Genomic DNA, 23,069 nt, shown 5'->3' with positions numbered 1-23,069 from the left:
TCGCTCCAGAAAGTGCAAAACAAAATTTAAGTAAAGCCCAGAGACATCAACTGCTTGCTTAAGTTGTCTCTGGCTATGAGGCTGTATTTACTACAGATCCTGTGTTGTGAAATTGTGCTTGAGGTTTGATGAATACAAGTAGAATGAAGGTATGAAGACCTCTACTAGAAGATGAATGAGGGAATCGTTTCTCTGTCTGGCTGGGATCCACAGCACCAACACAGTGGCCTCGTTGGTCGGTCACTGCTGTCACACTGTCAGGCACTGGGGTCACAGTTGGCATCATAACCTCTGGCCACTGCTGCCAGCACAAAGAGTCGGTGCCAGCTTCACCCTAACCTTGTCCCATGCTCTCCACACTGCAGCCTCTGGCTGTCACTATCACCTTGGCTTTTACTGTCGCCCTGAACCTGGGCCAATGTGGCAGGCAGACACACACGCAGCAGGGACAGGTCACCCTCACCTGCCTGTTACCTGCCTTCTCTTTGCACTAATGCGCATACAGTTCATTCTCTCAAATAGAAACACATGGAGCACTGGTGAGGATGAACTTCCTCGTATTTGCCTTATTTCACTACTCAAACATTAAATCTAGAAACTAAGCCCTAAGATCAAAGATGATCACTCTGACATGTGAAATCTCTTGTATGTGTGTCTGTGTACTCTTTCGTGTCGAAAGCCACGTCTCTCACTTACGATCTCTGTGTCTTATTTCCCTGGATACCTAGACAGGCACCACTCAAGGCCAGATCACATGTTTGCCTTGGCACTGTACCTGTGTGTTCACAAGGAAACTGGCAGCAGAGCACATTGCTCCATATGGCCATTCCAGTGATGAAACAGTTTTTTTTTTTATCTTTGAACTGGATAAAGTGATTATGATAAAGAGAACCTCATTAAAAAAAAAAATCTGCCATTGTTCTTTATGGAACAAAAGGGAATTTATGATGTAATGATATGACAAAATAGATACATTATGCTCATTTTTGTGCAAGTCAGTTAAAATGATAACATGACTGACTTATAGTAAGAGCATGTTATGCATATTTGACACAATCTGCATAGGCAGAACCCTTGACACCAAAGTGTAAAGACCATAGCCGTCAGTTTAGGGGGGGACGGTGGGGATGTGTCCCCCCCACTTTTTGTCAGGGGTCATTGTGTCTCCAACACATTCAAATTCTTCACATGTAAGCCGTTGTAAACCCAGTTATTTTCAGCAGTATAGAAAATTCCAACGCTCTTGAACGCACCATCCGCATTCGGCTGAGAGTTGCACAGACACGCAGCACACCTTCGTGAGGTTAAAAAAAAAAAAACGTGCAGATGCTAAATTTGTACCCGTGCCAAGTGGAAGCTCCGACCAGAGGCGTGCAGGGGCAAAATTTCGGCCCGGGAGAATTAGTACTATAGCGGCCCACAGACCCCTCTACCTGCATGTACTGATAGCTCAACAGGTTGAGCCTCTGCCTTTGGTGCGGTGGTTGTGAGTTCCAGCCCAGCTTGTGGCATTTTGCTGCCGTTCTTCAACATTTTCTCAAAGTGCTGTCTTACCAACGACACGGAAGCATATGAGAAAAGCAGGCGTGCCGCACGAATGCTAAACTTTGATCTCAAGTAGAGGGCCACAAAATATCGTCCCACAGGCTGCAGTTGGCCCGCGAGTTTGAGACCCATGATTTAAAGCATTTTTATTATTATTATTATTATTATTATTATTATTATTTTATGACTGGAGCGGCCCAACAATAAAGCGGAACACCGGGGATATCCCCGGTGTTCCCGATTACCCAGCACACCACCCAGGGTGTGCATTTCCATCTGACAATGGCTGTGGTCTCCATCCCCCCCACTTTTAAAAACAAACTGACGCCCTTGGTGAAGACTACTGAATTGCACTGCCTGATCACCACTGACACATATTTAGCACATTGCTCCTCCCACTTAGATGCTGTTACTGTAAGTTCCTACAGCGAGGAAATGACTTGATCTTCCGGCTTCCTGTTGAGAAAACCATACCATGAGAAGATTTGCACATAAGGTCAAATTTATAGTCAAGTGTTGGGGGGGGCATCATGAATCCACAGGGTTAAATATCAATATCTTTGCTATGTATGTATTTGTAACCTCTTTTTGATCAGTAAATAATTCAAGATCATTTTCCAGGCTGGATGATTGATGCAGATAGTCGACCCAAGTTCAAGGAGCTGGCTGCAGAGTTCACTAGGATGGCTCGTGATCCCCAAAGATACCTGGTCATCCAGGTAGGTACATGTGAAACTGTTTATTACGAAAAATTCTAAACATGAACCTGTCTTCTGTCGTGCTTGTTTTTGTGTCCTTTTGACAATTTATGTAGGATTTGTGTAGTCAGTAGGTATCTGTATCTCTTTTATTTCATTACTCCTCATAATTGTACAACTTATTAGATTTCTAAGAGTGTGCTCAGTTTAAGTGAAGTGAATTAAAGTTGCGTATTATATATACATATATACATATTTGGCCAATATGGCAAATAAGATGTGAAAACTGTGAGTGTGACATAAATAATAATGCATTTAGTACAAAATAAATGGCAACAAAATATTGTTTATTAAATTAACAGTGTATTATGCAAAACTTGTGCATTCATATGTCGAACAGTATGTAGACCAATGTGATACATTTTAAAGATTTGCGTATTCACATTATCCCAAATACTTTCAATAATGCTCAGACCTAGAAAAGGCAGGATTTTATTCAGTATAAAAGTGCATTTTATTTTGACTGCTTGTCAGCGGTGTCGATCTATATTTATTTGACCTTGGATACACAGTAAACACCGAATGATGTCAGAGAGTTTAACAATAAGATTAAGTTAGCTAGCTAGTCATTCTGTGTCACCATCCGTTTTCATCTTTTCTTATTGTTTTGACTGAGAAACCCCTACCAGCAGAAATTACAGAGTGTGCATTTGAATTACTCGGACTAGAGCAGTGGTTGCAGCATAAGCCCCACATTAATTGGTTGTGTACAGAATAATCACACACACATCCACTTTTCTCAGGGTGATGACCGCATGAAGCTGCCCAGCCCCAACGACAGCAAGTTCTTCCAGAGTCTGTTGGATGAGGAGGAACTGGAGGACCTGATGGATGCTGAGGAGTACCTGGTACCCCACTCCTTCAATATCCCCCCATTGGCATACACCCCCCGCACTCGCATGGACTCCAACAAGGTATTTTCTTTGAAAGCATCTACACTCAACTTAAAGCAAAGGCCAGTTTTGCATTGTGGTTGTGGAAGAAATGCAATAGAATTTACACACTGCCTTTTGTATTATCAAGGGGTTAATTAAAACTAATTTGCTTTTTTTTTTAGAATAGTTGGGTCTTAAATGGCTGGAGGATAACAATTGTTTTCATCAAGAAATTCATCTAGTTTGGTAAAAACACCATGATGCACCCAGATGGCAGTGATAATATGAGCAAAATGTAGTTCTTCTCTTTGTGTAGAGCCTTTACAAAGAAGGAATTTAAGTTCCCTTCTCAGATTATAGATCTGGTCAGCCAGCTGGTTGAACCGTGCTGCCACACAGGCGGCAATACAGTTTATTAGCATGCGTACCGTAGTCTCCGGCATGGTCGAGGTGTTGTTTTTAAATGCATTTTAGATGTAGCCCCTCAGCAAGCAACAAAATGCATACCTTTAAGCTTTGTTTTTACTATTCTGGCTTTGTCAGAGTACTCCAATAAAAATGCAGGGGTATCTATAAAGCTAGCAGTGACAGTGGTAACAGGTGGTGCCAATTACCTCTCCAACCCATGAGCTGTGTGGGTTGTCTGTGTGCCAGACATTTGTCGCAATGTGTTTTTGAAGTTTTCAGTTTATTGTACCCTTCCTGAGATCCACCAGTTTCCATACACAACACTCACTTAGCAAAAGCTCCTGAAGAGGTATTTAAATGAAAACATTGAGTCCAGCAAGCTGAAGTCACTAAAACTGACTATCTGCAGTGTATCTTTCCTAAAGTGCCTGACTGCTTAAGAAATTGCTTATATCGGGTTTTGAGTCAGGATAGGTCGTTGAGTTTCTGTATTTTAAAGGTCGCAGATTGAGAGCTGCATAATAAGGCATGATTATAGTATAAATGCAAATGTTCTGTATTTGCAAGTTTATACATAAACATAATTAGGCTCAAACCATATACATAAACCATATCCCATATGGAGTCATGGAAAAAGTGATTAGACCATCCTTGTTTACTTCAATTTTAGTTCTTTTTAATGCCTGTTACAACTAAAGGTATATTGGATGAGGAATATGATGAACAAGACAGGAGATGCAGCTGATTACATAATACTTCATGTCCTATTTGACTTGCATAAGCTTAATTGTATTCTCAGGGTATATAAGAGGCCATTTCATGTCATAAGCAGCACTGCACATGCAAAGGCCTTGAATGCTTTCCTGCTGACATACAAGCCGAAGCACAACTCAGAAGCTGTCAGCTCTCACATAATGACTAAAACAAAATAATTATGTGAAGCCACAAAGCTATTTTTGTTGTTATCATTATATTTGTCCAAGCAAATTTACCTTAAGTTGTACCAGGCATTAAAATGAACAAGAAACTGAAGAAAATAAGGTCTAATATTTTTTTTTCCCCAAGACTGTATATTATTTGCAAAGAATTGAGCATTACACCCAAGAACTACCATCTTTATTCATTGTTCACTCCTAAACTGTGTTCCTTGTGTGTCCTTCAGTTACAAAGAGTATTTTCAATATTTATACAGCCCTGCATTTCATTCTGTGTGATATACTTTTTGTTAGCTGTTGTCATAACACACCCACATCTGTAATTCTGTGGCGGTAAACTAAGAGTTTTAAAGCTTTCTGAAAAATGCTTTTGAGAACATTATTGCCTGATTGCACCAGTTTACCAGCCTCAAGCTAAAGTTCACTTTATCTCCAGTCTGACTGTTGCCATATCTTTGACTTATTTCTTTTTTTTCTGAACAGGATGCTCATGTTCTTCTGATAGAAAAATGTGAGGTCTCTGATCACAGACACTGTCAAAACAGGTTTTGAAGCAGTCAGAATATTACCAAGCGTATGCTGCTGCATTTTTTTAAAGTGGTCAAAAGTTTATCTTTCTTTTTTTTATTATTAAAAAAAAAATGTTTTGGCTTACTTTTCCGCTACAAGTGATATGTTGTTTTAATAATTTATGTTTTTGAACTCAACACGATCCTGTCAGAGCATTCTCTAAATAAAAGCATCTATTGCATCAAGTATGGTTTTAGGAGACCGACACACAAAAAAGTGGTCAAAGCAGTACCGTTTTTTTTTAACCAACTAGGCAAGCCCAGCTTTGTTTTCCACTTTTCATTGTTTTTGTCACTCAGTATGCATAAATGTCTTGTGGTTATTAATCAACCTAACTTGGTTTTCGGTGTGCGATTTTTGTGTCTTTGTAATAATTATAATTCACTTTCTTATCTTTTAATTTTACATGGCCTCTTGATGACCATTTCTTATTACCAACTCTTATTGAGTGGAGCAGCAGGATGGCAAGCACTGAACCGTGATGGCAAAGGAGACAATATGAAGTCGAAGTAGTCACTCAGATCATTTAGATGGCCTCTAAAGTGATGTGGGAATGAGTTTTCTCAGCATGTACTGCAGCACACTCCTGTTAGAGCACAAAAGATTGAAGTCTTAAAACTGCACTCACACAGCTTTCTTAGTTTCGCTCTCACCCTCCTCTTGCTTTCCCATTCTCGCTCTGTTTACCATCGTCTTTCTCCTTTGTGAAACTATGGTAATTGCCGTCTTCAAAATGGGGTTTACAGCGAGATCGTCTTCAACTGTTCAAATGGTCATCGTCTTTCTTTGGACTTAAATCTATCTCAAAACCAGTCACACAGCCAGAATTCAGTCATTTTGTATTCCAATATCCCCCTGTGTTTGTGTCAGGATAACAATGTCTGCTGAATGCCAATGAGAGACATGTCTCCAGTTCTGTTCGGTGCATTCAGAGGATGAAAGATTATTTATTTGCATAATATTCGTAAAAAATAAAAATAAAAAAATTACCCTCCACTGTTTTTAGGCTTTCCTAGTAGTTCAGAAGCAGAATAATTTGATTACTTTCACACAGTTATATTCATCTACATAAGTCATGTTAATGATTGTAATCAACTGAATTGTTGTAACAACAAAATATTTACACATAAAAACACCGAGCCTCACCACAAGCTCCTTGTGCTCTGACTGAGGAGCATTTGAATGGTACACTTTGCTGTGTACGCAAATATAATGTTTCAGTTTCCTTACAATGAAATGCGTCCATAATGGCCTTCAGGGTGATGATTTTAGGGTAATAATACGGCTGTCTCTGTTCAGATGTCTTCTAAATAAACAGTACTGTTTAACTTTTGTGTTCAGGTTAGTGATGGCGTTTTCTGTAAGAATACAGAGACAAGGCAAGCTTAAGGCTGATGAGGTTTAAATGAGGATTGAAAGAGGGAAATTTAGTAGTCATACCTGTTGTTACAGTGTAATGAGAACACAGCAGGAGCTCTGGAGCCTCGACTAATAGCTCCAGGCTTACAGTGTGGAGCACTGCGTAAGAATGTGAGGAAGACTTCAACAGTGATGCATGAACAATAAAAATGAATGATGCAGCTACACACAGAGGGTGAACCTTAAATAGTCTCTTTAAAGTTCCTGATAGTTTGGGGCCTTTTTTTTCTCTTCAGTAGAATAATAAAGGATTCATCCGGAACATGCCGGTAGTTACACTTAGATTTGAAGGTGCTATTTGCTAATCATTTGTGCAGGTGTGTTATTAAATTTGACAATTTCAGTGCCAAAGACGCATCACAAATGAAAAATAGCCAGTGTTTCTTGCATTTCTGAGCTCTGCTAAAAGACTTTGGGTCAGACATTTGGAAAAGCCTAAGTTACTCCTTTGCTGTGATACACAGGATGCTAAAAAGTCATGAATAATTGGAGAACCTGACTAAATTAATTTGGAAAAGTAAAGATCAGAGGTAGAGTACAAACCTGCCACTTAATTTACAGACCAGAAATACTGGAACATAACGTCAATTTTGCCATTCTGACAACTTTTGTGTTCACTGGAAAACTAAGTCCAAGAGGAAAATGAGCAGTTTTCTTCCTCATTAGTATGACTCCAGACTTCTCTGACATAGTGCAAGGAAAATTAAGTAAGAAAATGTGAAATGGAAAACCAGCTTCTCGCTGGAAGGAGGAGGGGGGAGGGGGGGGGGGACAAAGATAAATCAGAATTAAGCTCCTGGTGAGGTTCTGAAAAGCACTTTTTTTGTTATGAGCATAGACACAAATGCACACAGCAGGGCAGGCCTGATATGGCTACTTTAAGACTTTGCTGCATGGAGCCTTTTAATTAAAATCCTTTTAATTAAATTGTCCTTGGCAGTCATGCTGCCATATCATTGTTTGGCACTGCTGTTTGTCTCCCCTGCCTGTTACTTTTAAATATTACAGATGAACAATGGTACAAAGCGCTTGAATTGTCACTTTTGTACTGCACAATATTTTGTATTTGACTCTTTGTTTTATTTCGTTTCTTTATTATTATTATTATTGTTGTTGTTATTATAATTTTCCCTTTTGTACAAACTACTATGGAGACCAAAAACTGGGCAACATCCAAATTCTCTCTCACTTGGAGACCAAGGCCAACTCTAATAATCTGTAGAGGAGCATTAAAAAGAAACTTACTATAACTCTTCCTACTTGCACTTGTCACATTAGGGTTTTATTTCATCTTTGTAAATTGCTATTCTTGTGCTCCTGCTCCTATATTCTAAACAATTTCTCTTCTCTGTTTCTACTTAGAACCAGTTTGCCTGCCAGGATCCCAACTTCAGCATGGAGGACATGCTGGCCACCCTCCCCAGAGTGGTCTCCGTTCCCCCCGTGTCTGTCGGCTGCCTCCCTCCACAGGACCTGGCCGCTGGGGGGCAGATTGGTGGTGGATTTGGTCGCGGCAGTCAGGACGACCCTCGCTGCAATGGCACCCTGAGGAAGCAGGCCTCTCCAAGGTCAAGCACCCTCGGACCTGGTTCGACTCTCACTGCAGGACAAGGTAAAGCAGAATGTTTTCCAAAACGAGCAGCCGTAGCATTCATTTCTGCTGGGCCACACTGCAAGATGCTTTGGGCCCCTCATCCCAGTGACGTTTTAACAAGCACCCAAGCACAGAGAGCACATACATACACACATATAGCCATGAAGGAGTATAATTCTGGGTGTGATTTTTATTGTAATTTTGGCTACTTAAACGTTTTACCTGAACTGAACATTAGCTGAAGTTATTGAACGTTAGCAGATCCCAGAGGAATGTCCATTTTGTTACATTTTTGTCACCTGAAACATCAGATATGCAGCTGAAAAACTTTTTTTCTGTGAGGTGATGCTTTTGTTTGATTACTTATAGTGTGTAGACAGAACAACGGGATGAGTGAAAAATAATCATCCTGACTTTTTTATCATTAATTACTAAACCTAAATGTACCACAGGTATCGCAGCTACCAACGACATAAGCAACATGCCTGACCAAACGTGACGTTGCTCAGTGTCGCTGGGAAACTGGGAACAGTGGAGCGATTTATGCTCCAGAATATGTGACATCTGACTGTGACACAGGGCTTATTAATAGTAGCAGGATGTAGTTCATCTTCCTACTACAGAGCAACACATTTTATACCTACTGTCAAAATTTGATTGGAAGGGTAAAGTGAATTTTTGAAATACATGTACTGCACTTACTGTTTACTATTGCAGTGGGGTTGGTACACAGAAGTAAAGTGGAAGGCTAAGAGTGTATCATACTTCAAGCACTCATACTGATCCATCTGTAGTTAGCAGATGAGCAATGAAATTGAAGTGCATCTTAGGTCAGACTTGTGTCTTTGACATTAGTCATAGTCCTGCATGGTTATTTAGTCACAAAACAAGGTAGACACGGCCCACAAAAATGACTTGCATTAAAAACATGATACAAACCTTTCAGTTGTTTCCAGGATCTTTTCATTCACAAATGTAAAGTTTTTATACCATCATACTTTAAATTTCTGTCCTTCTTCCCTTCTGTCTTTTTTCCTCTCAAGGTGGAGGGGAGGACAGTAGTGGACAACGATACAGTGCAGATCCAACGGGTCTTTTAGCTGAGCGAGGAGCTAAAGCAGACAAGGACCAGGATGGCTACATGGCTGCCATGAGAGACAAAAACTCAGGTTACTTTGACAGTTTTGAGAACTACTGTGCCGTACTGTACTCTACCCATCAAGTTAGAAAATATGTGGCTGGAGTGATAGTTTGTATTTTCTCAGTGATAAATACTTATATTTCTACATACTGTAATTTTGAAGGCTTTTGAAACATCTAGTAAGCATTTGTGCTTTTAGCACTCAACAAAAGAGATGAAAAGATCTTAGCTAATCTTACATCCCTGTTTATATCTCCAGATTATCTCAACCCTGTAGAGGAAAATCCCTTCGTCACGCGTCGTAGGAACGGTGATGCTCACACAGTGATTGATGGAGCGAGCTGCCACACCCTGCATGTGGCTGGAGCTGCTGCTGCCCCCAAAAGCCAGTCGACACACGGTGACGATGAGTATATCAACGAGCCACTGTACCTGAATACCTTCCTTAACCCCGGGGACAAGAATGGATTGGCTGGCGCAGTCTCCATCTCCGGCTCTGGGTCCTCTGCTGCACAATCAGTACTGCAGACAGTGAACCCATCAACATCAAGCCACACTGTTTCCTCCACTGGATATGTGGTACCCCCTGGTCACCTCCCCCACCCATCGTATCCATCACACACCCTGCATCCAGGGCATTCAGGACACGCTCTGCACTCAGGCATCACCAGCAGCACCATCATGTTTGATAAGAAGGGCAAGAAAGCCACATTTGACAATCCTGAATACTGGCAGCACAGTCTCCCTCCCAAGTCCTCACTGCACAACCCTGAGTACCTGCAGGACTGCAGCACACGCTTTTTCTACCGGCAGAATGGACGCATTCGCCCTGCTGTGGCCGAAAACCAGGAATACTTGTCTGAGGCTGCTATGAAAGCTGGCAATGTTTTGCCGCCCCCTCCATACAGACAGAGGAACACTGTGGTGTAGTGACCCACCTGTAGCACATTGGAGGGATGAATAGAGGGATATGGGTGGACATTAAACACTCCTCTCTTTTTCCTGCAGTACTTCTCAACGTGGGTTCTCCTTGCACCTCCCCTGAACAGTTCTCTTTGTCATGTCTGATTGCAAACCTTGTATTTCCACTCTAAGGTTCTGTCTTTTCATGACAGATCTACAGTAACAGTCACTGACAGCCTCATTTGACATTCAAACCATCTTAATTGACTTCATCCTTGGTCATGACTCTTAAAGCAAGTAGAGATATCTCTTTTAGGTTGGTCCTGAACTGGAGAAAAGTGTCTTGCCATCTTTGGCACCAGAAAGGCATTTAAACAACACAATCAAAGATTGAAAGAATGCATTTAATGGGAGAGGCAGGAGAAATAAACTGAGGTTAGCCCAAAGAGGATTATTTTCATGACCTCACATGCTTTGCTTTATACGCCCATGAATCACTGCTCACCCTTTTCTTTAAGAACATTTTCCACTCAGCTAGATGTGCATGTTGTGACATTCACAAATTGCTGTTGCTCGGGTGCAGTCTAACTAGTGACACATGCACACGGAGTCGTGCCGTGTCTTACCAGCAAACCTCCAGTCATGCTGAAAAGCCCAGATGTGGCTTGCATGTCTGCCCACACAGTTCCGCACTTCTTCTTCTTTTCCTTTCGGCTTTTCCCTTCAGGGGTCGCCACAGCCAATCAATTGCCTCCATCTAACCCTGTCTTCTGCATCCTCTTCTCTCACACCAACTACCTTCATGTCCTCTTTAACACACTTTGATTCGCATGTTTGATTTGGCAAAAGTTTTACGTCGGATGCCCTTCCTGACACAACCCTCTGTATTTATCCGGGCTTGGGACCGGCACACTAAGACACTGGCTTGTGTCCACTTGCGGCCACATTCCACACAGTTCCGCACCAATAATGGAATTCAAGCATTTATCACGAACAGCTCGTCTCATACCTGAAACATGTTAGCATTTCTGCAGGCTTGACACACCAATAATAACCATATATTAATTCATACGTAAATACGCACACACCGACAGATAAGCCTGCTGCCACTTGAAAAATATTCTGGAGGAGGAGCTCAATTGACCTTGTGCTGGAAGACAGAGTGTGCTGATAATGGCAGTCAGTGGTGCAGCGCAGAAAAAGGGTCAGCAGGAAAGTAAATGTCACCGCCGCTGTGATATCGCCCAGTACCTGGTTGAAAGCATTCGACAGATTATTGGAACAGCTCAGTTTGGATTTGGAAGGTTGATCGCTCAAAAGATGACCCTTTAATTCCCACATTAGTTTTCTGTCCTGTTCCCCTTGTGCACCAATCCAAGTTAGTTCAATATCACCTTCATAAGAGTGTTGTGAGCAGCATTGTGACCGACATAACCCATGGCAACTGCAGTACAAGAAATACTGGTTCAGTGGACCTGGTGCCTGGAAACAGACGATTCTTTGAACAGGGCAAGGAACGTGATTTTGGAGAACAATTGAGAAGGATTGGTAATATAGGATTTTAGACTATCAGAGCATAGTTTTTGTTCCTTCTTTTTATTCATCAGGGATCTGTTTACTTTGTCACTTTGTCTTATAATGTATTTTACTAATAATGGGATAAACAGCACAGACACCCAGGCCTGAAAAGAGCACTGTAGAGAGGACAAAGAGTCCAAGTCTCCAGAGCTGTAAATAAGCCAATTACATGTCATTACTAGAAAGTCACGAACCTGGAAAAAGGCTCCGTGGACTAAGCTGTGTCTCGACAGATGTTAAAGTACATCAGAGACGAGTTTGCACCTCTCTGTGTTCATGCTGTTGTACATCATAAAAAACACTAAGTTGACCACACAGTCACGATTTGCTCTGCCTCTTAGGGTTGTGCTTGTCCAGGTGGAGGGACTGTCAGAACTCTCTAAAGAGACTTCCTCTACGTTTTTTACCGTGGAGATGGGACACTTTCTTTTGTACTGATGTCTGACATTAATGGTGAGACATTACAAGTTACCACTGAATCTACTGATGGCTAGCTTTCTGTACTCATACAGTACTGCCAGATGCCACATTAAACTCTGATGGAGACCACTAGCATCTGTCGTCAAATGACTTTGAAGCCTAATTCAGGCAGGGGTTGATCATTTAATAGTACTTAATGCTCTGGCACAGCCAAATGACTTTGCTGTTATTCTGGCTCTAAGCGACAATTCATGCATCTTTTTCCATCATGTTGCAACTATAATTTACAGTGAGACAACACATGAGTTTCATTGGCTCAACAAAGCAGCATCACAACTCTGTGAACGTCATCATACTATTAATAATTATGGTTGGGTGACACACAATGATATTTAACATCAGGAAATTTGTCAAATTTTCCTTCTTTTTTTTTTTACCCAAGCAGCTATTGTTGGTTTACTTGACTATTACATTCAATATTTCACCTGCTTCATTTTATCAGTGGAATGGAATATGTTGAATATTTTTCAAGTATTTGTTGAACTATATTAAAGGGGTACTTCAGTGATTTAATATTGCACTTTCATAATGTTGGGGAATGCAAAAGAGGCATTTTACAAAAAAGAAAGGCCACGCTCAAGCTCACAGTATCCAAGTATCTTAAACTAAGATATCAAGAATTTTAGTTTCTTGTCTGGTTAAAGCTCCAGAAACACTTTATCTTACATCTTCCATAGTGCAGCTCAATAACATGTTGTTTTACTTTCCTCCTCTCTGCTAAATGCTTCGCTCACACCTGACACCTCGGTTATAATGTTGGCGTTGTTGTTGTTGTTGTTGTTTTAAACATGACATCTTCGATTGCAACACCTGGGATACTGTTTCAGACTTTTGGAAAGGTTTTCACATCCTGGATTTTAAACCTTGTCGAGCAAACTTAGCTTCGTCTCTGAAATCAGTGGTGCGCCTTTTTAACCAAAAACAGAGTCTCTTCACATTATTTGAACTGAGTCTCCAGAAATTTAGTCTTTTAAAAGCATTGAAAGTGACTCACCGTAATAGAAGATTGAATATTGTTCATCCTAAGTAATAAATAATAATGCCATGATGGAGGCTGTCCAAACCCTGTGCATGTTTCACTGCTGACATACGTACCAGTACACAAACACTGTTACACAACCTTGTGCCTCTATATTAAAGATTCAAATGAGCAGTGCTGATGATTTACTGTTCAAAACACAGATGTTGCCCTGGCACAGTGTTTTCTCCGCCTCTCAGGTTTTATGAGGAATAATAATCATCCAGTTGAGCTCCAGCCGAGGCACAAGTTGCCAAATCGTAAAGGGACATCAAACCTATTGAAATAAAAGTATAATGGAAGATAGATTAGTGCCATAATACCACAGTAGATGCACTGATGAAATGCTTAACTCAACAGAAATGTGAATTTTATAGTGAATTTTACTGTGTTAAGTATCACTCTAGCATTGGCTTTGTTCTGTTACTATTCTGATTTACCTGATGTACTGGATCTGCTGTCTTACAGTTTCTGAGATTGTGATTGTTCTACTGATTTCAGATTTACTACTTTGGAGTGACACTTAGCTATACATTCTTTGTGTAAATGTGTGCAGTAAAACTGTCCCCTCTATGTTTTTACAGTTCAAAGTCAGTTATGTAAGTATTTTTTGCCATCACCCATAAGGTATTAGTAGTAGTGCTTGTAGACTACTGTATGTCTGTGTATCTAAAAGCAGCGAGAGCAGCGGAGAGTCACCAAAAGGCTTTGAAATGGATCTCTGTGGAAAAATAAAGGCAATCTTGGGGAGGGGAAAAGCTGCTGGTGCTCTCAGCTGGCAACCATCACAAGGGGCTTTTAGCTTTTTGAATGCTAATTCATCCACGTTCCCTTGTTGTTCTGTGGGGAAATCATGTTACCCGACATCTCACCCAGTGCACCAGCTGAGAAACCCTGAACGACAGGCAATAGGTTGTAATCCTGCAGCGAGGTTAAAACTGCGGTATTAGCATTCAAGAAATGTTACCCGACCAATGCATCAATGTTACAAAAGCTACAAGGGGAGAAGGTGCGAGTGCACTGTAACTGGCAGAGGAGACCAGAGTTAATTGCCGTTCTTTCTTTCTCCTCAGAGGTGACTGTAGATTTGTATGTAGCAAACACTGTTCTGCAGCTTAAGCAGTGAAAACTGAAGAGCAGCTATGTGTGGAGTAAACACAACCAAACCACTCTAAAATGGGAAAGTGATCAAATGTTACAATGAGTCATAGCTTAATGTGAAAAGATGCGTTCTGTGTGAAGGTAGGTCTCGTAGGCACAGTACAGTAATTATTTAAAGGAGCACAATATCTCCCTGTCAGTACTGACTGCTCACCCAGTAAATCAGCCTTATGGTAACAGTTTATTGATTTTGCACATCTACCTTTGGGATTCTTCTTTTGATTTTTGTGTGTAAAACAAAAACAAAAAAAAACAAACATGTATCATATGTGTTGTAAATTGACTGTAAATTTTTTGTTTTATAGTTGTTTTTTGCTCTTCAGGGTCTCATTGTGAGTTTTCATTGTCTTATGTCATTCTGTAATTAACTTTAAGGGGATTTCTAACTGTGTCACAATTTAGGTGGCTGGATGTTTGTACTTTAGAGGAACTTGGTTGGACATGTCTGTCATTGCCAAATGAAACTAGATTAACAAAGCCCAAAACTGGCGTGTTCAGGTGCTCCTCATCAACTCTACATTTTTTCATTTACATTTTCTCACCAAGCAGTTGTCCTCAGACAACCTATATTTAAATACCAATCGGTATCTGAGACAGGTTTCACAATATTTCACTTTACTGTATGATTTGCATGTTTTACCTTGGCACGTGAGAGGTAGGTTAGACCAGATTAAACATCCCAAAAATGTTTTGAACCCTGTTCAGGTTGCCAATAACAACAATGAACAATAGCATTTTTGTCAGTTTTACATGATTCACACTTAGCAGCTTTTACATTGGTTTAGTTAACGTGATAGGATTACATTATGTGACATCATATGAGTTGGTGAGGATTATCTGACCATCCAGGTTACAAAACTGACTGGTGCACAACTGATTGTGGGATATTAAAAGCTGCAGTTAGGTCCTCCAAAGCAAAAGCCAGCTGACTTTTTGCCAGTGTGGGACCTTTGAAATGGAACAACCCTTCTATGTCCTTTAAGACCTATCCGGCCTAGAAATAAGGACTTTGGAGGGTCTAACTCCTGAACTGGGCCAGAGTGACTGTATTTATAGTGTGTGCTCTATTTCTATGCTTTGATTATTCATATCATGAGGACATTTTTCACACCATTAGTAAATTCAGTCCACCTGTGGTCAAAGTGGTCTTACGGTACCCAAAATACATTCATTACATTTCAGATAACACAATTCATTAACTAAACTACAAATTGTTTTTTTTTTTTTTCAGAACATCATCAGATAAATAGTATTTTTAAAGGAAAACACAAAGCAGCTGATGAACTCACAACAGTTCTACCATTGTAATAGGATCAAAATGTGTATGGCTGTCACATTGTGATTTTACACTGATTCATATTTGTATATTCTACAATGCCATGAAAACTGGGGTAGAAGACAGTGGTTAAGTAAGCACAGTTTACAATGTGATGGTAAAACTGGGAAATGGAATTAACTGTCTTGTGACAAAGACATTCAGATAATGGGTTGATCAACAGTTTTACCGTTATTAAAAATAATAATAAAAAATGTATAATATTTTTATAGGCAGGAAAAAGGTGGCCAGGTGCATCTGTAAATAGGACAATGATGCTTTTTTTCCAGCTGAAGATTTTAGTTTGTTTTTATTATTTCTCCTTGCATCATTGCATTTTTGGTGGTCTACCGTATCTTAATCTTTTCTTTGGGGAATATCGTTTCTGTATGTATATAACTATATATACAGTATATATATATATTCTGTAAATGTAATTTGAAGAGTGAACTCTGACTTTAAAAACGCTTGCAGGGTCTTCTTGTCAACCCCCACCCCCATCATTTCCCCTTGTGATTGTGTGATTGTGTTTTCAGCACAACTTGGTGGATTTTGTGTTTCAAACTCTGCTCTTGCTCACTTTGTAGGAGTGAATTTTCCTCTTCTTTTTTATTTTTTCCACTGGGCATATTATACCTGCATTACCCTTCATACTTCTCTCAGTATTATCCACCTCCTTAGTTTGTTTTTAAGATTTTGTACACTCTTAAGATGCTGTTGCAATACTAATGAATATTCAATATGACATCCCCCTTTTTTCTGAGTCTTTTCCTAACAAATGTTATTAATCCACAAGTGTCACTTTCCATGCGAAGTTATGAGGACCTATACTATATTTTCGTGTGTATTGTCATTTCCATTTGCACTGAGCTCAGTCATTGTTTACTTTCATCCATTTGACGCAATAATGATTGAATGGTGTAGCATTATCATGTTGCAGCCCCCAGAGCGACTTGATGATGTTTGAGAAAGAAAATGGAAGACAGTTTCGGAAGGGCTGGACTGACGGTTTGAATCACTGGTATTTGCTTGTGCAGATAGTTAGTAGGTACTACTTTGGCTTCATTGGGACTTCACTCTTTTCAAGAAGTCACAATTTTACAGGAAGCTACTATTTTCACTTCACTGGGTCTTTGTTGGACTTTTGCGGAGTTGGGCCTATTTGTCAGCGTACCTAATATTAGAGGTTGTTGCTAGAGGTACGGACCCGTAGCCTGTGGACTACGGATACGGCACTTGCCATTTGCCAATCAGATACGCGAGATCTGGTCACGTGACTCCCGGTAGACGCTAGCTGTACGGACCCGTAGCATCGGTACGACAGGTACGGACCCTAAACCTGACCCTCTAACTAACCCTAACCTTAACCTTTGCTTACCTTTCAACAGTTTGCAGTGGTTAGCAGCTTCTTGACTCGCGAGACTCGCGTACGGGTCCGTATCTGTCTGGCAAATGGAAAGTGCCGTACCCGTAGCCTGTGGGCTACGGATACGGACCCGTATCCGTAGACACTACCAATATTAGATGTGAATACTGCCACCAAAATCATCAACTGTTTTCGTTGTGGCTGTGCAGCAAGTGTGTAGGTAGCAATCAGGCAGGCATCAAATGATTTTATAAGAAGCCAAATGGTTTGTTCAAATTACTATCTAAACCTGTTAAGAAAAGAAGAAATTTCTGGGGGCATAATTTGGCATTTATAACGACATGTTTCAGTAGTAGAAGACTCAAGCACAACTTGTGTTATGTATGCAGGGAGTGAGACAAACAGCGAAAGGTTTTTGAGATGGTTTCCGTATGGTTTACTGATAATTACTGATTCTTTGTTTTCAAAAGTCAGAGTTTTAACCAGTGTGAACATGAACTACTTAAATGTCTGTCCTAATTTTTGTATATTTATGCCACATTTAGAGAATACTGTCTGTTAATTATACATTTATTACTGGAAAATGTATTTGCATTTGATGATTCTGATGGCAATCCTGTCATTTTACAAGATCCAGCATTTACATATAAGAATGCGGTGAATTTGGCAAACTCCTCAAAAGTCATTGAACCTCTTGATTGAAGTTTGAAAGAAAGTCTGTTCTATCGCGAAATTAGCATTAACTATATTTTCTTTGTATTGACTCATAAGAATGATTGAGAACTAAGTTCTATGAGCTTTGTCACATATTACCAGTTTTACGTGTTTCTTTTCACTGGTTAATTGACGCATTTCTCAAGCTACAACAATTAATTACATATTCCCCATGTTTTGTTACATGAATCTGTCAGAACTATATTTTTAATTCAATATGAATAAAGATCAGTCAATATTTAAAGATGGATTGTGATCATTTCAACATTGCTGGAAGTAGAACAGCAACCTCAGTGGGCAAACCCAGATAAAAAGTAAAATCCCTAATATTTTTGGCTTGTTATTAACACTGGATCCCATCACATTATACTTTGTCATACACTGGGGGCACACACCAAATGAACTACCAAATGTAAATCCAGTGGGCTTGTATTTCCCTTAGGATCGCCTTTAATTCTTAGGTTTTTCCAATTATAATTCCAATTATAGAAAATGGTTGAAAAAGGTTCAAATGGTGATTTGTATTTTTACAGGAATAGCAAGTTAAAACTGTAATGCTCACATTAATCATCCCCTTTTTATCCTAAACTGATTGGCTTTGTGTGGCCAGCTTTACCCCCTTCTAGACAGGATCCAGTGATACTTCCAATTCCACCCTTATGGTTTGGAGTGCCCTTTGCACGTCCTTACTTCAAATGTCAGCCCGTTCTCAAGTGGTTCAGCCAGATACAGGGGAGTGTTATGTGGCCTGTAGTCACAGCATGACATCTTCATTTTGCCCATATGAGGCTTCAGACAGCTCTCACCATTCAGCACATTATGCCTTTAAGCTAGAAAGAACAGAGTTACACTGCAACTCCACTTCCATCGCCACAACCTCGATTCCTCAGCTGTACTTTTTGCTGTTTTTTTTTTTTTTTTTTTTACAATAAAAGCAACTCGCACACACACCCAGACTTGTACACTTGCCAGAAAGTCACACAGGAGCACCAATAATAAAGTGTCATTACCTCTGACACTTGCTCATGCATGATAGATGCATCTCTTTTCCAGCTGATGACATTTTATGACATTATCATAGGAAATCCAATAACAAGATCAGCATCTCGGAGCCCTTGTCCCATGCAAAGTCAAATCACTTGCCTTAAGATGGTAATAGAGTGTGATCAAAACAATCTGTCACTGCCTGTCCTCTCGCACTCACACGCCAAACCCTCCGACAAGCTATATGGATTTTTACCTGATATGAGCGATGGTCGGCACAGCTGAATGTAAATGATCTTGAATGTCTTAAGGTAAATCAATTGACTAACATTTCTCAACAAATAAAAATGAAGGCTCTGTTGGACAGTGCATCATACTTTAGCACTGCATTTTACTGTCTACCTGATTCAGTGTGCACCTATCTTAATATCTGCTGATGTAAATAACTCCAAAGACAGAGCTTTAAGAAGTGGCTGTGTGCCAGAACTGCAGTTTGACTTGCTCCAGCGAGAAGTCTGTTTCCCACAGTACGCCACTTGGTGTCACATACTCACTTCTCCGCTGCTTTCTCATACCAGGTTGCTGAACTGATTTGTCACAGCAACTAAGCCGCACAACTTGCGACACATGCTGTGAATGTCTCACCAGAGCAGATGGCTACTTTCCAGCAGTTTGCAACAATCACGTCCTATTACCTGATGCAACTGTACAGTAATTTTAAAATTCATAATGAAAGCCTCCAAAACTTGTTTTGTGTTGTTTCCGCTGTTTTGGCATCACTATCTCTTTTTCTCAGAGAGCCACTGGTGAAGGCGGCTGCCTCTAAATCCCAGCGTGTTGGCAGCTTCTGATTGAATGGACTGTACAAAGCCCACTAAGCAGTGTTGCGATCCCCCTTGAGAGCTTTCATTATGGAACAGCATATTGGATTCTCTTCACAGGCTGTCTGTCTCCAGAGGCTACAGTCTCTCCAGGAATGCACACACATACAGAGCATCATACAAGACAACATGTAGATAGCCCGGTAATAAATCCTGCATGATTCTTTGTGAATATGGTTTCTTACAGTGCAGACACATTAAATGGACCCTGATACTGTTACTGCTGGTACTTCACCGCTACAAGTGGTCTCCCAGTGCCAAGAAACAGGGGTGCAGGTGCTCACCTCACACCTGTTACTTTACAGTGGGACCCAATCACACAGGAAGAATTATTCTAAAAAAAAATCTGTGAAAGGAGAACTGTAATACAAAAATTGCCGCTTTCAACATCTGAGCATACAGAGGTTCTGATAACATGATATTCATTAATGGTGTATGATTGTGCTATCATGTTTTGGATAAAGGTTGAAATTTCCCTAAACTTTGTCACAGGTTTGGCTTCATGCAAAGGTAACACCACTGCTCTTAAAGGTTCTCTAAAATGGTGCACTTCATATCTCTGTCCAAGCAACATTCCACCAAGAAAATGAGAGGTGTTGTCCTGTTTTTTGTATACACTGGCTGCATGATAATATCTATATTATTATCATATTAAATAGTATGCCCAAAAATATTTAGTATGCCCCAATACATCTGTTCTCTATACACCACTTAATTCTCATTAGGGTTGTGGGGGGCTGGAGCCTATCCCAGCAGACTTAAGGCAAAGGTAGGGAACACCCTGGACAGGTTGCAAGTCTATGACGGGACGCGAACCGATCCTCTAGCTCCAAGGTGAAAGTGCTAACCACTACTCCACTGTGCAGCCGCTGTCCAATTCAAAGTTTGCTGAATATTGTATGCCAAAAATACACGGATGTCCTATTATATTCAGTTAATTTTTTGAAGTATGCTTTTCTGGCCATTCAAACCCACAATTCTCTCTGCAGTTGCGTCACAGACATTGCAATGTTGCACACCAGTATGAACAAACTTGAGCCACCAGTGGTGCACGAACACATGACAACTCATTACACACTACAGACTGCGATTGGCAAAGTTTCAGGTGCATTATTATGGTGAAGTAACATGTCCAGATTGTATGCATGCTTCGTAAAATAGTATATACTTTGTGAAGGAAACTTTTGTTCCCACTTGAAGTGTGCAATTTGGAACACAGCCATGGTTTCTCAAAGGATGGTGGTGTGGGACTGGTGGTCCCAGTTTCTCTTCCAGTTTTGAAAGGTGTTCAGCTCTCTTCATGCTGCAGTACTCAGTCTTTCCTGCAGTTAACCATTCCAGTCCAATGGCCAAAGTGAGCATCTAAGCCAGGACCTGGAGATGAGTCTGTGCTGCCTTGTCTCCAAAAAGCCTTTACAAAATGCTTAATTTGGACTAAGTAAGCTCACAATACACTGCAGTTAGACTCATCCTCCTTTATAAGTTATTGTGGCAACCAACCACCTGAGGTTAGTGTGCCTTCTGTGCTGGTTCGAGTTTGCCGGTGTCCCAGTACGGAGAACCGGGCTCAGCAGGTGTTTCTACGGCATTCAGTATATTACAAGCAGACTCACTCAGGACATTCCTCTCAGTGTGGAATCCCACAAGGTTTTTCCTCATTTTGTTGGCCCCTTTCCTGTCTCTGAAGTTATTAATCCAGTGATTGTAAGACTCACACTCCCCAGACCCATGTGGATTCCCCAACCCTTTAGTGTCCTGGCCTGCTGCAAAAGGCTATGCTTTTCTTGTTCCTAGTTCCAAGCAGTGCTCTGTTTTGAAATTACTCATCTCATGTCTTGTTTCATATATCTTCTCTGCCTCCCCTCATGAGTTTCCTGCCTCTGTGATCACTCCTCCTCGCCTTGTATATTTAGTCTCTGTGCTCCTGTCTCCCTGTATCGGTTTGTCTCAGTACCTCTGTGTTTCACATTCCAGCTGTTTCGCCCTGTGCATTCCTTGCAGTAATTAGACCTTGCTTCTTTTGTTTGTTTGACTGTGACCTTGCCTAGTGGTTGTAGAAGCCTCTGCCTGATCACTGGACCGATTTTCTGTGTATCGAACTTCTGCTCCTGTGTTTTATTTATTTTATTCTACCTGCCTTGTGCTTAGACTCATGCCTTTGGGTCTTCTGCCTGGTGGGACCGATGTTTCAGTTTGCTGCAAGTTTTTAAAAAGCTCCCTTGTTTCTCTCATAGTCATCTATTGGTTTGTTTGTTTGTTTTTACATTTGAACAATGATGATTCCCATCAATATAAACACAGATGAGATAACAGAAAAGGGTTGTTATACAAAACTTACTATTTTTTTTTGTTGTGGAAAACAATGGAATATCATGGAAATACGTTCAGGAGTACATTTATTTGTTATCCATAACCGACTAAGCATATGCTCATGAAAGCAATGCATCAGGATCACATGAGTGTCTTTAAATATGTTCATGAAGAGCTGGCAATAGCTCTGGAACATATTGTAATGCTCTTAAGCATTAAGAAACAACCTCCTAGGCAAAGTATACAACTGTATCTCACAATTGTATCGAGACAATGAATGGCTAAGTAGTTCCAAAACAAACTACCTCAAATTCATTTAAGTTTAATGATTTATTGACCACATTAGAATTTAATCAGCAGTCATGCAAGATTTGTACAAGCTATTCTGTTTTGGCTACATTCAAATATTGTCATTTCAAGCTTGGGAAGATCTAAAACTGTCCAGCATTTCACTAAGTAGTGGTTGACAATGCAAACATTAAGATTAATAAGGCAATCTCATTGGTCATTTGCATATTGCTTGTGAAATACAGCTCATCTGATTACTGGTGAATATGAGCTGCTCAGCATTTAGTGTTTATCACTCGCTTTGTTAGGCAAAGCAATATTCACGCAGAGAAGCGTCCACTGAAAATACATAGGCACTTCAAATGAGAAAATGGTGATTACAACTCATTTATATTTTCCTTCACTTCCAATAATGAAAGATATGCTGTGATGACTGAATATATCTTCATGGAGAAGGTGCCTGTCCATATGTTCATGCTATCTTCACAACATCCGTGTTTTAGAAACAAAATATATATTTAGCAATGTAAATGAAATTTCTGGAAGTGCTCTCATGGCATTTTTAGGAATTATCTTCTGCCTCTTGTCTTACAGTTTTTTTGAATTGCTAACAAGCATTGGTCGAAATTGAAGTCACATGTTCAAAACTCTTAACACAGCCTGCATTTCCATCATGCATCTCAGCTAAACAGTTAATTTCATCCCCAAAACTGTTTCTCGCCAACAAAACACTTCATACATGTCTCAAAATGAACTCAATCAACAAGAACACTTGCAAATAATCTCACTTTGGAACCAAACGCTGTCAGTCTTAACACACTGAACT

General features: G+C 40.3%; 1 protein-coding gene across 3 annotated transcripts in view; it reads left to right on the top strand.

Annotated features, from left to right (window-relative positions):
- erbb4b (erb-b2 receptor tyrosine kinase 4b) overlaps window positions 1–18,024 on the top strand; it is a 328,153-nt gene extending 310,129 nt beyond the window's left edge. For all 3 annotated transcript variants that reach the window (XM_051959185.1, XM_051959186.1, XM_051959184.1), the window contains 5 exons: window positions 2,167–2,264; window positions 3,047–3,217; window positions 7,873–8,122; window positions 9,148–9,273; window positions 9,505–18,024. In XM_051959185.1, coding sequence (XP_051815145.1) covers window positions 2,167–2,264; window positions 3,047–3,217; window positions 7,873–8,122; window positions 9,148–9,273; window positions 9,505–10,175 — 1,316 coding nt within the window. In that variant the 3' untranslated portion in view covers window positions 10,176–18,024. The remainder of the gene's footprint in view (window positions 1–2,166; window positions 2,265–3,046; window positions 3,218–7,872; window positions 8,123–9,147; window positions 9,274–9,504) is intronic.
- The last annotated feature ends 5,045 nt before the right edge of the window (window positions 18,025–23,069 follow it).

The sequence above is a fragment of the Acanthochromis polyacanthus genome, chromosome 14, assembly GCF_021347895.1.
Source record: "Acanthochromis polyacanthus isolate Apoly-LR-REF ecotype Palm Island chromosome 14, KAUST_Apoly_ChrSc, whole genome shotgun sequence".
NCBI lineage: Eukaryota > Metazoa > Chordata > Actinopteri > Pomacentridae > Acanthochromis > Acanthochromis polyacanthus.
Note: the sequence above shows the minus strand (reverse complement) of the source record. Positions and strands in the feature narration are given on the sequence as shown.